The 18,005-nt window shown below is 30.8% G+C and overlaps 2 protein-coding genes and 1 long non-coding RNA gene across 3 annotated transcripts in view; 1 reads left to right on the top strand and 2 right to left on the bottom strand.

Moving 5' to 3' along the window:
* LOC143223570 (protein BANP-like) overlaps window positions 1-18,005 on the bottom strand; it is a 145,990-nt gene that overhangs the window by 12,361 nt on the left and 115,624 nt on the right. The window lies entirely within an intron of this gene.
* On the bottom strand, window positions 522-2,399 carry LOC143223575 (uncharacterized). Its single transcript, XR_013012962.1, has 3 exons — window positions 2,272-2,399; window positions 1,622-1,742; window positions 522-826 (listed from the first exon to the last, which is right to left on the bottom strand). It is a non-coding gene; the product is annotated as an uncharacterized LOC143223575 (long non-coding RNA).
* Window positions 4,876-18,005, top strand: part of LOC143223851 (biotin--protein ligase-like) — a 16,724-nt gene continuing 3,594 nt past the window's right edge. Inside the window, exons 1-7 of the mRNA XM_076452330.1 lie at window positions 4,876-5,985; window positions 7,297-7,463; window positions 7,865-8,230; window positions 9,728-9,910; window positions 10,169-10,443; window positions 11,798-11,853; window positions 15,913-15,974. Coding sequence (XP_076308445.1) covers window positions 5,952-5,985; window positions 7,297-7,463; window positions 7,865-8,230; window positions 9,728-9,910; window positions 10,169-10,443; window positions 11,798-11,853; window positions 15,913-15,974 — 1,143 coding nt within the window. The 5' untranslated portion in view covers window positions 4,876-5,951. The remainder of the gene's footprint in view (window positions 5,986-7,296; window positions 7,464-7,864; window positions 8,231-9,727; window positions 9,911-10,168; window positions 10,444-11,797; window positions 11,854-15,912; window positions 15,975-18,005) is intronic.

The following is an 18,005-nucleotide window of genomic DNA, read 5'->3' as shown; positions in this document are numbered from 1 at the left end:
CAAGTGGGTTCAATTTTATTTTCTACATTTTAAAACAGGAAACAGCACAGAAAAAAAAAAAAAAATATATAAAACACAGCTGGCTTTTGGCCGTTAAATAATGGCAATAAAAAAAATCCCTAATTTAGTTTAAGCTGGTTTAGTCATGAATTTAATGCAAGTAAGTAATTTTATTTCTAGAGGATATGATACACCAAAACACCATTGATAATAAATTAAATTAAAGACACAAGAGTCCTTCTGTATCTAACTCACACATGATTTTCTCCATTAATTTATTTTGGTTATTTATTACACTTACAGTTAAGTCAAAACATATATACATGTTGTAATTTATTAATATGTGTACATATATAAATGTTAGCAACTTATGAGATGATTTACAAATTATATTTGCATGTAAGTAAACTAGATCCAGAGATGTTAATAATGAGAAAAATAAAAGACCTCAATATCATGCATAATAAAATCAAATAGTAATATTATCATTTAATATTAATATATTTTTTAATATTATCATCTAAGGTATTCCGTTCACTCATATTCTGTAATTTGGTCTTTCCACATGCACAGCTGTCCAACAAAACTAAACACCTCACATAAAGTAGAAATGCAAACTTCATGGGATATTGTTGGTTGTTCTGTTGCATCAACTTAATGGCACTTTTCTTAGCAGTAAACCTACTATTAAAGATATACAAGTTACTTGTTTCAACACAAGGATGTAGTTAATTTGGAATGAAAAAATAATTTTATAATTAAAAATTATGTACACATTCCTTCACAATAGCAGAACTTGCAGTAATTCATGGTCTCACCTGCAGTACTAAAAAAAAAAAAAAAAAAAAATTACAACCATCTCAAAAGCATACATACTGTAACATTAATATGAAAAATTATAAATTTTAAAAGTACTACATAATTTACTTTTTTATTATCCAGTACTTTAGCTTGGTTTAATGACTAAAACATAGGCTATGTACAATATCAACACTGGTATCTAAGTTCATAACCAATCTCATTGGTATCCAAGTTTGCAACCTATCTCTGTGTCAGCTGCCAATATCAATTGCACCTAAAAAATTCTCCATTTTCTCTGATCCAATTTTTAACATCAGATCAGTAAGTTTGTTTACTTTTGAAAATAAGCAATACATTAATATGCCTTCACAAATGACAGAGTGCAATGTGTCACAAAATGAGATGAGTCACTTAGGTTTTGTCAAAAAATATCCTAGCATCACTTAAAAGGTGTTTTTATTTCTGACAGTCATAATTAGTACCAGGTTCAACCTCTTCCTTCCTGCTTTTGTTAGAGGGTTTACATCAATAAAGAAGGAACATAGACAAGATTTTCAACTTGAGATTCCTGGGCCAGCATTCCATTTTAAATTTTTTTTTTTCTGTTTTAGTCTGATAATGAGTGATTTGTTTGAAGATGAGTTTTAAAATTTTTCACACACCCACACACCACTAGTATATATACATTATTCATGTCTGGACATGTGGAACACTCAAACACAAATTGTCAAAAGCTGATCCCAATCTTTAACAATCCAATATCTTATTCAGACTGCAAGCTTAGAGGTATCTTTATAAATGCAAACAAAATTCTATTAACCATGTTGAAATACTGTACGTTCAAACCAGGAGAATCCCCAGTATGAAAATAAATAACTGATGTCTCTTAAAACCAAATGTATCTTTTACTGCATTTTCCTCATCAGTTAGAAGACATTTTACTGAAAAAAAAAGAAGACAGAAAGGAAAACAATGTAGATATATAGCAAACAGAGCTTTGGAAATAAATAATTGATGCCTCTTAAAACCAAATGTATATTTTACTGCATTGTCCTCATCAGTTAGAAGACATTTTAATGAAAACAAAACAAAACACAGAAAGGAAAAAAATATAAATACTTTTCAAACAGAGCTTCGTATAACAAGGTAGATCTCCAAAATATTTTTCTGACTAAATGACATTCAGTCTTAATCACCCACATGGGAAAGAAATAACAAAGAAAAAAAAAGAAAATGTGAATTCACTTCCACAAATAAACACAAGCCCAGGGTTATTTTTTACGACAGTAACTTCTGTATATCAGTGGCAATATTTTCTAAACATTCTATAAATGACTCACTGAAGCAACATCAAATTATTCATGTCAAGCTCTTCCTGTTCATTTCTGACTATTTTAATTGTATCATGACAATTTTTAATCTTAACAAAATTACACATATATTTTCAAACAACTAGAAACTTCAACTCACATCAGCTCAAATTAAATTCTGAACACAAATACATAGACAGTACATTATAGAAAGAAGTTCTAGACTTTATAAACCAGCAAATTCAAGTGACAACAACATCTGATATAATGTCACAGTGGAACATAATATATGAGAACTATAGTTTGGCACTAAAAAAAAAAAAGTTTATATATGAAACAGAAAAACAGTAATTAATCACAAAAATAAATACATAATGCCTTAACATTGAACACAAATTTTTAATAATTTTTAAAAAGAACAAATATTTTAAAACAACTTATTACAAGTCTAACCTTCAAACTGTTTACTTATAGTAACAGAAACAAATATACTAGTATATTTTTGTTTATTTTTAGAATTTCCAACAAAGCTACTCGAGGGCTATCTGTGCTAGCCGCCCCATATTTAGCAGTGTAAGACTAGAGGGAAGGCAGCTAGTCATCACCACCCACCGCCAACTCTTGGGCTACTCTTTTACTAACGAAAAGTGGGATTGACCGACACATTATAACGACCCCACGGCTAGGAGGGCGAGCATGTTTGAAGCGACTCGGGCGCGAACTCGCGACCCTCAGATTACGAAGCGCAGGCCTTAAGGCGCTAGGCCATGCCAGGCCAGTGCAAATAGATTTTGCATAGTTTTGCACGAATATTAAACCAACAAATATTATCTTCAAGGTACATGCAGTTAAGTTTAATAGAATTAGATATATTATAAATGAATATCAATATTATCTGAAGTACTATCATTTGATAAAACATTCCTATTTCATTTTATTCGATTTAATGATTATTTAAATATTATGAACCATTTAAATAAAAATAATTTAATTTGTAATGTTTAGAGAAAGAAAATTTTATGCAAATTAGGGCACAAAAAGTGTTTTGAAGTATTTTCACAGAAAACCAAAAAGGCTTTCTTTGCATACTGACATAGCGCTCTCCAATGTAGAAATGACAGCTCAGTTCATGATCTACTCTTGGTGACTGTTTATTTATTTTTGAATTTCGCGCAAAACTACACGAGGACTATCTGAGTTAGGCATCCCTAATTTTGTAGTGTAAGACCAGAGGGAAGGCAGCTAATCATCACTACTCACTTGGGCTACTCTTTTACCAAAAAGTAGTGGGAATGATCATCACTTTATAACGTCCCTACAGCTAAAATGGCGAGCATGTTTGGTGTAACGGGAATTCGAACTTGAGACCCTCAGATTACGAGTCGATCGCCCGAACCACCTGGCCATGCCGGGCCTTTTGGTGACTAAATAATGGGATTTAAACTTCATACTTATAGCGCTCATACGGGCCAAAGAGTGAAGCGTGTTTTAGTGACAACAGGCCAATTCAATAAGAGAGAAACAACTTTAATTCTCAAACTGATTTTGCACATAAAAGAAACACTGTGGTACTTTCAGGTAAATCTTATTTCATTTCATTTAACAGAAGATTCTATTAAAAAATTAAGGGGAATATTCCGTGTTTGATAACTTAACTGAGTTTTTTTTAAGTGTAAAGTAATGATACAGGATAAATGAAAGTAAATGAATAAACATTTTGTTATGAAAACCATACAGAAAGCACAGATGGATCATAGTTGACTCTCCTAGAGCGTGTTTAGATTCACAGATTTCTTTCTATTAGGATATACACTGTGGGTGCTACACTGAGATAACCATGAGTTCGGGTGTTTGTTTTTTTTAATTTCTGCAAAGCTATTCGAGAGCCACTTGCACTATACTTATCTAATTTTGAAGTTATGGATTACAAAAGGAAGGTAAACAGTTAATGCAACTCACCCTGTGAATCCCTAGGTTAGTATTTATAAACGAATAGGGCCCGACATGGCTAGGTGGGTTAAGGCGTTCGACTCATAATCTGAGGGTTGCAGGTTCGAATCCCCGTCGCACCAAACATCCTCGCCCTTTCAGTCCCACTATTCGTTGGTAAAAAAGCAGCCCAAGAGTTGGTGGTGGGTGGTGATGACTAACTGCTTTCCTTCTAGTTTTACACTGTTAAATTAGAGACGGCTAGCGCAAATTGCCCTTGTGTAGTCTTGCGCGAAATTAAAAAAAAACAAACATGAACGAATAGTGGGATTAACCGCGGTACTGTAACGTCTTCCTGTCACAGATTACTACTCAGGCCGTGACAATATTCGAACAACCTTTTAACTACTGCATATTATTTAAGCGTTAATATTATTTGATACACTAGTGTACCTAATTACTGAAAAAGAACAAAATAAAGTTAAATAAACAGTTTATAACTACTTTTATATAAAATAATATGTTTTAATTGAATTATACTATTTATTTATAACATATTGTAGCTGACACTATTATAATAATCGGTATTATTAATATAATTGACATGTGATTGGTTCACGTTTACCCCTTTGTGATACAACGTTACAAGTGAAAAATAGTTAAAATATGCAATTTTCATAGCGTTAAAATACTCAAATTTGATCAAACCATTTTGTGGTTAAAGTAGCTCAATTTTTTTTTTTGATGTAAATAAGCCTAAGCTATGTTTTTTTTCTCATAAAAATGAAAGGAATTGTTACATCTAGCGTATGATAAATTAAACTTTTTTGTGTGTGTTCCTGGTATTGTAGTATCCGCATTTAATATATACAAATACAGATATATATTATACATTAGTTAATTTGCTGTTTGAATTTTTTCCAAATTCTATTTAACTATAAAGTGATGAGATAAACATAAGCCTAACTTTAGCATAACTTTCTGGTGTTATAGCATGAACTGCAGTATTGGTGTATCTTGGAACTAGAATTAGTAAAAAAGAAACTACATTGTATGTCATTATTAGTTAATAACAAATAAACTGAAATATGAAGTTATACACAGTTTTGGATCTGATTTAAACATCAATCATTGTTGAAAGTTATTTATATAGAAATATGAATAATGATGTTTTTTCAGTATACAATTTTGTGGGGCATCTATAGTACTTCATTTACATGGTCACAAAGATTTTTTAAATGCAATATTCCTATTAATAAAACCCAGGTCTTTTATAATCATCTTTCCCTAAATGTCAAATTTTTACACTTCTAAAAAACAAATTAATCGTTATACCTATACATAATACTGGAAATCGCTTTACGTTTTCTTAACCATTCACTCAGGTAATCAAGGTTATTTTGGAAAAAGAAACATTTTTAACAGAATTAACTCGTGTTACATTATCGTGAAAGTTGTAGATACTTTTGTGTAAGAAACTGCCATCGCTGTTGATGTTATGTTAGAATGAGAAAGTAACAATGTTGTGATTGTACAAAGGAATAAACATTTTTTCAGATAACAATAGAATGACACTGTTTTTTATATTTCTGAACAGATCTGAACACTTACACCATATTTCTATCAACAGGTTCATATGTGTTTTACATTTAAAAGATAAAAGAGTCAAACAGTTGTAAAACTATTTACTTCTCCTTATTGAAGAATCAAACTATGATATGCTGTAGTTTAAACTTAGGAAAGAAGAGTATATAAACTGTGAATAGGAAACTTGCAAGTTATTATTGATAGAAGTTGTGTGTACTTAATGTAATAAGTGTGTAATGATAGGGCAATACACTTAATGATTATGTCAATAGATACTTGTATTTGAAAGGAGAAATAATGCTAACTTAGTTCCATGCAGTGCATATGTTTGTAGCACACAGTCTTTATGATAAGGAAGGTAATTTAACACTTTTAGAAGTTTTGATATATAAAATGAAATTGGTTTGGCAATGAAAGAGGTTTCACAAAAGTATATCTACTCTTAATTATTACCCTTCAAGTCGTCGTTCAGCCATGGTTAGATTTAACTATTTTTTTGTTTTCTAAACTGAAATATAAAATGTGTTTTTTTACATGCGTGCCAGTGTTTAATATTTCGATAGTGTCTTGAAGAAATAATGAAAGTGATGAGTAATTTTTCAATTTTCTTGGAAGGAAGAGTTTCCATTACAAAACATTGCTGGTCATTCAGATAAAGTTAGTGTGAATCAGTTTGATGTCTTAAATGTGTCTGTAATTGACTTTGATCACAAACATTCCACTGAAAAGATCCACGCTAAAACTAATGAAGAGCCAAACCTTAGTCTGCCAGTCGACAAAACTATTACTGGTAGCCAAGGTAAAGTTTTAAAAAATAATTCAGGAGAATTACTTATTACAACAATTGATGTGATTTATTACTTTTTCTTTTTAAATTAGAAGAAGTAAAGTTGTTTTTAAAGTAAATTCCCTAACTTTATAAATACATTTCTGCACAGTAAAGTTTTTCATGATTTTAATGGAAATTAATACATGTAAAAAATATAAATGAAACTAAAAATTTATAATTGTTTAAAGTGTGAATTATTTGAATTCTTTCTTTGATAGTGATATACAAGAATGACATTGTTATTATGTTTTCAGAATAAATCCAACTTATCTATTTTTACATTGAGTGACTAAGTTGAAATTATTGATTGTTTTTGCTCATATAATTAGAAAATTTACTGATTTTAGTATTTACCTTTGAAATCCTTAATATATGTGAAACACTATTGTAATGAAAAATATTAAATAAAACTTGTCTCCAGCACTTAGGTGAACAAGTAGAGGCTAAAAGTGTTTCTTTTCCTTGGGTGTATTTTATCTTTCTAGAAGAATTAGGGAATAATAGTTGCTCAGTAGAGTGATATTTGAAATGAAAATTCAAAAATGATTTGAATCTAGATCCAAAGACAGGATTATTTTATGGAAAGCATAAATTTGATGATATTTGTAAAACATAACTATAATCATGCCAAGAATCCTCAAAATAATATCAAATAATAAATGATAGTTTGTTAAAGTTCTAAAATATAATTCCAACTACAGGTCAAGACCATTTGAAGTTAACATCTTCAAAGGGCTCAAAACATAATGAAACTCATGTTAAAGATTACAGAGATGCTTGTTAGCATAAAGAAGTAATGATAGTAGCCTGCAATTATCTAGAAATGAAATATATTTCTAGGGAAGTTCATTAATGGAGAAGGATATCAGAATAAACCTCCTAACATATTGGTGTATACTGGAGAAGATGGGGCCTCAACATGTGTAAGGTTTAACTCTGTCAAGGAAAATCTAGTTTTGTGTCTTCTTCCAGACCACTATGTGATATACTTGTTAAAACCACAAGAGGTAAGTCAGAAGTGATGGAAATATATTAAGTCTGATCTCTGTATGATCAGTAAACTTGCATTTCAATTAATAATTTTGGACTATATATAAAAATGTACCAATTTTTCACTACATAAGTTAATAGATAATTTTTCAAATTCTCACTTTTATGTATCTAAACCAATATTAATTGGGTGATATTTAAGTAACACAATAACTAAACTTTGTAATATGTGAACTGATACATACCAAATAATCATGTGGTTTATTGAATGAATTTTCAAATGTCTGTTTTGTCATATCTAAATTAACAGATGTTCTCTGCAAGGTAACATTTTAGGTTTTCACCATTCAGTAGAAAAGGTGTTTTGTTTTAAGAATAGATCAGTTTAATATTCAGCTCGCTATCTGATATTTTACAGCTGATGTTCTCACCATGGCAAGACAATACAGTTCTACTTGTGATATCCAGTAACAATGTCACTGTAGAAATTTCTGAAGCCTTGAATAGTTTTATATCAAAAGGTGGAAAAATTCTAAATTTTTGTACAGAACATAAGCTCTCCGTACTAGATATAAATGTTGGGACAACTTCTGAAAAACTGCACTTAAGCAGTGTGAACTACCAGGGTTCAGAGGTCAAACTAATGAAGAAGCCACTGAGGCTGGATTTGTCTGATTCTTCGTTAACTAATTGTACATCATTGTTCCAATGTTGTGGTGATCATAGGGCCATGATTTACAAATTACAGAATCCAACAACAAAAGGTTTCATGATTTTAAGTCAGGTAAGTAAAGGTAATGCTTTAAAATAAAATTATCAGACAATAAAGATAGCATTAATATATTGACAATTATGTTTTCATCTAAACTAAGTAATGTGAAATATTACAGTGAGAAACATTTCTAAAATCTTCAAATATAATTTGCTGTAAAATAACTTGTGTGTCATCCAGGGATTACTTCAATAAATTACGTTCCTTTAAGAAACAGTTAATTAGATTTTTATAAATGTAAGCCTTAATTCAAGGCCCCTAGTATTCATTTCAGATGGTTTTAATAAATGTCAGCCATAAGCTAAGGACTCGTAGTAACCATTTTGGTGGATTTTGATAAATGTAACTCATAAGTTAAGGCCTCCTAGTAACCATCAGTAGGTTCTAATAAATATAATCTATAAATCCAGGCTCCTGGGAACCTTCTCAGTAGGCCTTAATAAATGTAAGCCTGTTATAAACCATTTCAGTCAGCTTTAGTAAATGTAGGTCACAAGTCAAGGATTTTGAGAAATGGGATCACGAGGTTTTAATAAAATAAGAACATAAGTCAAAAATTTTAATTATTTTTTGAATAAACATCAAGTACCCCCATGAATCATCACATTGATTTTAATAAATGGAGTCCAGAAATCAAGGACTAACATTGAGAATTAATTTATCAGGTCGTAGAAAATTTAGTCTTCTTGGACTCATTTCATAAGGTTTTAGAAACATAAACCACAAGTCAGGATATTTTAATTAATATAATTAATAGGAGCAGATGTCAAGCTATGTACATCTTGGGAGAACATGCATGTATTGAAATAGTTTGTCCGTTATATGGTAGTCAAGGTTGAAGTTAGTTAGAATCTGTTCATTGTCTCACCTAAAGGGTAGTATACAGGTCATCAGATTTTTCTGCTGTTTTCAGAATATCGTTTTATCTGTTTTGAGAGATCTATGCACTATTTTTTGTCTGTGAAATCATTACTTCTATGATTAAATATTTTCTAGCTAGTGTTGTCTTTAAGCACTTGATGTGTTATGAGTATAATTATTGGAAAGTACAGTCTTATTCAAAACTGCAGTGTACAAGGAAATTCCAAAATAAAATTATTTATGTAAGAAACAAGTTGTATAATAATCATTAGCTATGAGAGAATTTCTAGCAGTAATGCAGTATTCAGTTCTTTTCAAACCAAAAGAGAGTGTAATTTAATATGTTTAGATCAAATTAAAAATATGTCTTGTGGTGTGGTTCAGATATAGGTCATTATTTTGTACTGTATTATACATCTCAGGTTTCTTCTCTGATGATATGCCAAGGCATTAAAGAGGGTTTTAAATTATGTTACTTGGTGATGGTAAGAACTGAATATCTCTTTCAGTTTTCTGTAGTTTAACTATAGTATGTTAAATAATTCAGCAATGCTTCTGTATCACAACCTGTTAACTTCAGTTTGATTCAGTGTGGAATATTCTTTGAAGTGTTTGAATATCAATAATTTCTCCGTTTGTGCAACTTAGGTGCACCTGGAGCTGGATGCATTGTTATTGTCCTCAGAAGAAGAAGAATTTAAAGAACTGAAACATCATGACAAAGAAAGATTACAAATTCTCAAGGTTCTTCTATCCTCATATTTAGGCCTGTTATGTGGGTCTGGACCTCAGAGAACTCTCACACCTGTTTTTCTGTTAACAACTTCACATGTGAGCAAAACTTTGAATATAGTCTGTTATATAAGGAAAAAACCTATCTGAATACAGTTAAATACTTGCCTGACTTTGCTACAGCACTGTTAGGAGTAACTTTTATTTGATGTTGTTTTTTTTATTTTACAAGAGATCTGAAGATTCTCAGCATAATGTTTTCCATATAACATTTAAATTAATTCTTAAGAATAATTTGTTTATATTTTACATTCACCAGAATGATTTAAACTTATAGCCTCGGTTGTTATGCTCTAGGAAAAGCTTCAAGAATTTCTTCTTTCGATAGAGAAATTTCCTCAAGGAAAGGTTCCATCTAGTGGTCTTACTCTACATTTTGTGGATAACCTACCTGATTACTGGACTCCTTCATTGTCGGCCAATATAATTCCTGTTTCTTGTAAAATTAATGACATCACAGATGGACTGAGCTTTAACCTTGAAAGATACCGATCATATCTACAAACTAAGGTTTTAGGACAAATTATTATATATTTTGATGTTGTCTTTACAACAATGACTTTGTTAGAAAGGTATGTTGATTGTTTTTGTTAATAGAATTGATATCTAAACAGGTGTGGTGGTGTATACTTACTTGAAGGTAGCTAGAAATGTTGCTACAAATTTTATATTCATGAGTGACACACTATAGAAAAAAATATTTTCCTGAATAGATTTCTGAACATATACATGTTACAGATTTCTTTTCTTTTTCACCAAAGGTAAAATTGATACATTGATTCCCAAGCCTATTTTACTGATACTTTCCAGGGCCCCACTAGTTATTTTACAGTTATTTTTTTAAGAAGTATATATGTAGTCATTGTGTCAAAACCAATAAATAGCCCTTTAAAAAGAAAATAGAGCATGACTCATTGGTGGGTCATGTGGGTCTTACTGGAAGATTATCAAGACCAACTGGTAGGTTATATGGGAGCCAACGTGTTAAAAAGAGAATCTGTGATTATAGAGGCTTAATGCAATCCTTCATTTCACATACTTTGTGCTATTTATGGACTGTAAACAAAGAAATGTAGTTAGGTTTCTTATAATGGAGAAATGATATAATATCTATTGAGGTTTTGAAGTTTTATGAATTCACTGTACATTAATCTAATGTAATTTTGGTTTATGAATAGTATTAACAAATTGTGCTTAATTCAGTATTATACAACAAACCAACTGTTTAGTGATCTTATATATATGTAAATATATATCTTACAATTTTTTTAGCCAAAGGTAAATTTGAAAAGAGAATTCATAACATAGAGGCCTAATGCATTTCTCAATTGGCCATACCTCTATTGTTGTGAAATCTTACCATTAGTGTAAAAGAAAGGAAATCTGTAATAAACAAACACACACACAGTCAAAAAACAGTTCATCCTCTGTATAATACTGAATAATGAATTAGGTGCAAAGTCATAACGTTATTCAAATACCTAAATTAATTTAGGTTAATGTGTGGAGCATAAAGAAGGGCTCAAAAAATTCTGGAAGATTTCTGAACGGTTATAGGAAGTACAGATATATGAATATAATAAGAGAGCAAATAAACATGATAAAAGATATTAAGATTTTATACATCTCATAATTGCTTTTTTAAGATGAACATACAGCTTGTGATTGTTTCATTACAGATATGGGTGTATGGTATAAACTAATGTATCAATAGAATAATTTGACATGTACCTGTATGTTTCTTTAATTACATATATGAACTCAGAGTTATCATTAATAGCTGTTGAGTTGCACCAGTATTTTGCAATTTATTTCTTATGTGAAACGAACTAATGTAAACACACAATGTTTATATAGTATCAAGTTATTAAGTTCAAAAACTGTTACAAACAGCATTGTGAAAGTTTGTCATTGTTTTTCTCGTAGGTTCACAAATATTAATGGGATAGTGGCTATATCAAAATATCAAACAAAAGGAAGGGGTAAGTTTATGTATTGCTTTAATGAAACCTATATTAATTATATTGTTTACAAGAAAACATTTGAGAATTTATTTTATTTTTTGTCAATAAATGTTTTGAAATAATGCCAGCTTGTTAATTTTTGTAAAACTTGTTTATAGTCTACAAGAAAACTGTGATTCTTAGAGAGTTGAAGTACATTATATTAAAAATATTTTTCACTATTATGTTACAGTGTATTTTTCTATGTTCTTTTATATACTCTCTGTGATGACCATGCATCTTGACACCAGCTGTGTTGCATAGTTTCCATTGGTTATAGCTTTGACAAAAGGCTGTCATGCCAAAAGCACATCACTACTTCCTGGAGCTTTTAATACACCATCAACAGTTTAAGGATTACAAATTAACGTTGCTCATTTCAACAGTTTGGTTGCACAGAAATCTATAGGTTCTGTATCTAGTGGCTTTAACAGTAATCTTAATATGGAATAGCATGAATATCCATTTCATTCTCCAGCTGCCTGAGATGTGTTCACTTCGGATATTTTTCCAGATGCAGGAGCTACCTAATTATGCTGTGTATTGTTGTTTGGTATGTGTGGGTGGATTTTGCCCTTAATCTTTGTGTTTGTAGATTATAAACCAGGGTTTATATTGTTTTGGAAAGTCATTGAAAACTGCAAAAGTGCTTTCCAAGCCCTGGAAAATTTTGGAAAATGTGAATTTACAGGGTTTTGTAAAAGTCTTAGAAAAAATACAATTTTCTTTTGATTTTTTCTTTACTTGATCATTGATGGTAACAATCTTCTGAGCAAACCCTTTGTAATTTGCGTTGGTGACAAACATACACTGCACATGTATGAATAGCAGCTTGATTTACTTTAATGATACAAGATTAAATGAGGCTGTTGACATCTGAGCCTCACCATTCAAGTAGTTATGTAATCACTATTCATAAAGTTTTTCCTTTTTTTTTTTTTATGTTCTGTGATATTGACTTGAATGTGTACTCGCATAAAATATGCCAAGTAGATGAATATTTAAATAAGCATGGTTTCTGAACAATGAAGAAATGGCTTTATATTGATGCACATCTTCCAAGAAACTTGTTGCAGTGTGTGGCATCAAAAGTTTGATGTTGGCAATGTGAGTTAGTTTGAGGTGACAAGCCATATGAAGGGGGTAAAGAACAAGGTGAAGGTGCTTAAAGGACACTCATTAACAGCAGTCATGCTAACCATATGCAGTTTGATATAATCTAAATTTAGGCTGATGCCCAATAGGACATGGGCAGCTGGGCATACTGTTGCATCAAATAAATATGACAACATAGTCTAGTGACTGAGTGAATAATATTCCTAAGCTAAATTTAATATTAAAGAGAATGGGAAAATTTTCCTTGATTTATATGCACAATATAATTTAATGAAGTTGTATTATTTTCCAGTTGGCCTTTCGGTACTTCCATTTTTTCGTCTAGGTATCAGCACCTCATTATGCAATCTGTATATTACGGGGCATACTGGACTCACATGTTTCAAAAGAAGACAAATGGAAAGTTGAGGTTCTGTGGGCCTTGAAGACCATTTTTAGCTGGCACAGTTATAAAAGATGTAAAAACACAAATGAACTGTGTCCACGTGTAGCTTGTTGTGAATTTGTCCCACATACCAAATCAAATATATATCAAAAGCTTGGAAAAACACAGATTTTGTGATCTTGTATACAAATCCTGATGGTAAAAGTCAAGAGAAGTTCACTACTTTGACTTGGAAAGAATTTTGTGATGATAAGGTTTTCTTGAATCTGCATTTTTCAGGCAAAATCAGACTAATGATCTCATAAGCATGTCTTACAGCTGACAGAACTTAATTTTAGTCATATTTTGGAAAATGAGGATGGACAATCCAAATGTTGACTGGCTGCTCCATGAAAATTTAGAATCAGCTAAAAACTATGAATTTTAATCTATCTTTAATTAACACTGGGTTTCTGTGGTTTCTACATAGAGCCTTTTTAAAGGTTCTCCAACAAAACAGGATGTCAGATCAAATTCATACATAGTGCTAAAAAATGTGAATATTTAATGCCTTGTAAAACCTGAAACAAATGATATTATTTCTATTGAAAAAAAGTTACAATTTTATGATTCAATATCTGAAGAACTCTCCTTTTCTCATGAAATATCAGACTGACTGTCCTCATTATCATCCTGAGTCTGTGATTAGAAACCTACTAAGAAGGGTTATAAAACACAATATGTTATCCGAAGCAGAAACTACATTTAAATTGTTGAAAATTGACTAAGGAGATATAGAAAATACTGTCCACTTGTCAGTTTGAAATGTCTCAAAGCAGAAGAATATATTTGCTTATTTGGGCAATGCAACTACTTTTATCTCAAGTTGTGAAGCCAAATTCATGCATTTTCAAGAATTTTAACCTCTAAACCAATAGGCTTGACTACTTTTGCTTAAAACAATTTGAGCCAAGCCATGGATTAAAAATCCCTATGGCATGTTGTAAAACTCATTTTAATACTTTCTCTCATGACCAAGCAGATATTGAAAGGGGCTTTTTTGTGGATGAAGGGTTAATGCTTAAAAACATGAAGGATTTCTCCCTTGTTGGTCAGCAGTTCTGTGGTTTCGTGCAGTATTCTAGAAATTTTGTTTTAGAAGGAACTATTCACTGCCGTCTAAAGTGGTAGACAGAAATATAACCAAATACCTCATCAACAAAGTGACACAAAATAAGGAACTTTATCCTTGAGGATAATGTAAAATTTAAGGCTAAATGCCAAAGTTTGAAAAAGATACCGTGTATATAATTGAGACTGTTGCTGATCTTGCTGGCAAAGCCAGGAACAAGACAGTATGGCTGATTTGGGAAAATCAAAAAGCCAGCAAAACAAAAGTCTTTAGAATTAAAAATTTTGCATGGAGAAGTTGCAAAAATGGTTGAAAAGTCAAAGAATTATTAATCTGTGTCCTGTTATTGTGTTTCACATGCATTGATATATGTATATACTTTTGCATAATATATACATAAGCATTTAATGTGAGTTGTATGACTTATTTTATATTATATTTGGTCTGAAAAATCAGTATTGAGGGCTATGAAAAGTTGTAGAAATCTAAATTAGCAAATGTGTGTTATGGCTTATTATAATTTTTTTTATGGAGGGCCCTAATATCTCAGACTGATCCATTTTCCTTTGTTTTCTAATGCCATTAAGTACAAGGAACTTCTCTGTCTTTCAAAATCTAAATCCCTTATCTGAACCTATCTTTATAATCTGAGTAAAGGATTATGGGTGCTGCCCTGGACCCTACTGGGGTGATACGTTTGTTCTAAAATTCGAAAAATTCTGAAACACAACTGCCCCCAAAGGTTTCAGAAAAGGGATTGTGGATCTGAATTAAAATTAATGACTTATCATCATCTACATCAGGTCTGTCAAACTTTACTTTGTGCTAGTAGGAGGACATATGGTAAATATGAACAGCCATGAACAAATTTGTGACATATTACACAGATGTTGTTATATTTTTAAAGGTTTAAGTAACTAATGTTTTATACCACTGTGACATATATACACACACACACAGTATCACTGAATTCATTCAGAGTGAGATATATCGGGCTAATTGGGCTGACTTTTGACAGTTCTATTTTTGTCAGCAGGCACATAAAAAACACAAGATATACTTAACATAGGTTTAAATCTAAACATAAGGAAGTGTAATTATGTTAGAGTGCATGATTTTACAATATTATGGAAAAATACAAAATTTATAAAAAATAATGCTAAAAACATTTGCATTTAAGAGACCACAGTGACAGTGGTTAGGTTATGATGTTTTGATGAATGTAACCATTAGAAATAATGAATATTAAACAAATTTTGCACCCTCAGAATTTAAGTACATTACTAACATTTTATCACTGCAAATTAATGTTTTGAATTCTGTTGTAGAAAAAGTGGAAGCTGTGTTTATGAACATGCATCTTACATGAATTTTAAAGTGCTTATTCATATTACATATGGTGCTGCGGATGTCCATGTCTAATCAGTTTTAAGAAATGTTGGTGTACCTTCACATGATTATTTCCAAACATTGTACTGTATTCTCAAGGTAACTTCATTCATTCTAAGCTTTCTTTGACACTTTTGTGGATACATGTATGGCTCAAGAAATTTGTTCAGAATGATATGTTGGTGAAACAATTTGAGTTAGGTAGTTATTTTGAAGATGTGTAAGAAACTTTATTTTTTAAAGGTTGTAATGCAGCTCTAGCTTTAGCCAGAAATTATTTTTACAAACCTAATAATTTTTTGTTTTGTTTAAGAAATCAGAACTATTATGTAGGTGTATATTTATAGATACAAAAATACTTATATTTTAATGAGAATGGCTTGGAATCAGAAAGATTCAATGTGGAATTATTTTTATACAATGTGATATATATACATGATTGCTATTTAAAGTATATTTTTATAAATGTGCTGTTTCCAGTGTTATATGCTGTTAAAATGGCATCATGCGTGTCATATTTAACAAAATGATTAGCATGAAAACTAGATAACACAACATTATTGTTTACAACCATTATAGAGAAGTGTACTATATATACAAATCAATATTTTGTATTTCTGTGGCATGGACTTTTGTGGCCAATAAACAGTACAAGTGTTGGGATTGTCTTGATGTCTATTGAGTTGTAGACTACTACGATGATTTCTACTAAGTTGCCAAACAAACCTGGTGTCTAACTGGTATTTAAAATCCACACTGCATATATAGAGAAAGTTAATGCAGATTACAAGCCAGTACTGTGCCAATAATTTAAAGTCATGTGCATGGGGACATATATAGATTGGAATGACATTTATGCCATGTGTACTGGTATAAGTAATTAGAAGCTAATACATACCTTTTTCGATCCTAGAGAAATATCTACATGCACATATACATGTGTGTATATATAATTATTATAATTACTTGATTTATGCCATGTTTAGGCCTAAACCTAGACTAACATTAGTAGCAATAAAACAGTGCAAGTGTACTGATGCCAGTCAGAAGGCATAGATGTTAACAATATAGATGGAGACTTTGAAATCAGAGATCTAAGCTGTATTGCACTTTTATGTTTTCTCTTATTGCTACAGCAGAAATGTGGCTTTCTCTTAGCACATAGTTCTTGGGATTGCACAATTCAAGCACTACATATAGACCTAGATTTAAAATAAATCATGGTGTATTCACTCTGATATTGACAATCACGACTACTAAAATCTAAATCTGAGTCTGTAAACATCTAAGCTAGTTTACTAACTTCTAATTGTTAGCCATGTGGCAGTGTTTACTTGATGTAGGGAAAAAAAAAAACAGACAAAGAAAAAAAATGAGACAGTGATATTGGTAACAGCATGCTTATAAAACTGGTAATGGTAGTAGTAAATATGAAGTTGGTTATGATAATACTGGGTATCTGATGTTGTTTCCTATATATTTAAAGAGTAAAAGAACAGTGCTTAATACTAAAAAAAGACAATTATTTTCAGGAGGGGGATCATTGATTTAGGGAAAATATATTAATTTCATCTCCTGTCTGTATTGATTTACTAAGAGTTAGGTTAATTTTTCTATATCACTAATATTATTTTCTGTTATCTGTGTTATGAAGGCAACTTGTTAAAAAAAATGTGTTAATTTTCTTATTTTTATCATGATGTATGTTATTAAATATTTCTTTAATTCTTGGTTAATGTACGTCTCAGTCAGACAAAAAAATGTAAAAAATACTGCCAGTAATGTTGGATGTAAGTGGTTTTACCAGATGTTTTAATGATTTCTTTACAGAGAGTGTTGTGATAATCGAAAACAAACAATTATTCAGTATTATGCAATATGTAAACCCCAATGGTTCTGAAAAGTAGGTCAACAAGTTATTTTGAGGGTTAATTATTATTTATATAAATGAAGATTATTTTAGTTTCTTGTGAGCTGTTCAATTGTATTGAACTCGTTTAATTGTATATTCTGTTTATATACGTGTGTGTATGTGTATATATATACAGGGTGGCCTGTAAGTCCCTACCCATCCATATGTTATAATAAACAACATTATAATACTAATGATGAGTTGAAAGCAGCTATTAC

The sequence above is a fragment of the Tachypleus tridentatus genome, chromosome 8 (genome assembly GCF_004210375.1).
Source record: "Tachypleus tridentatus isolate NWPU-2018 chromosome 8, ASM421037v1, whole genome shotgun sequence".
NCBI lineage: Eukaryota > Metazoa > Arthropoda > Merostomata > Xiphosura > Limulidae > Tachypleus > Tachypleus tridentatus.
The sequence above is the reverse complement of the archived record's forward strand: the minus strand, read 5'-3'. Positions and strand labels throughout refer to the sequence as shown.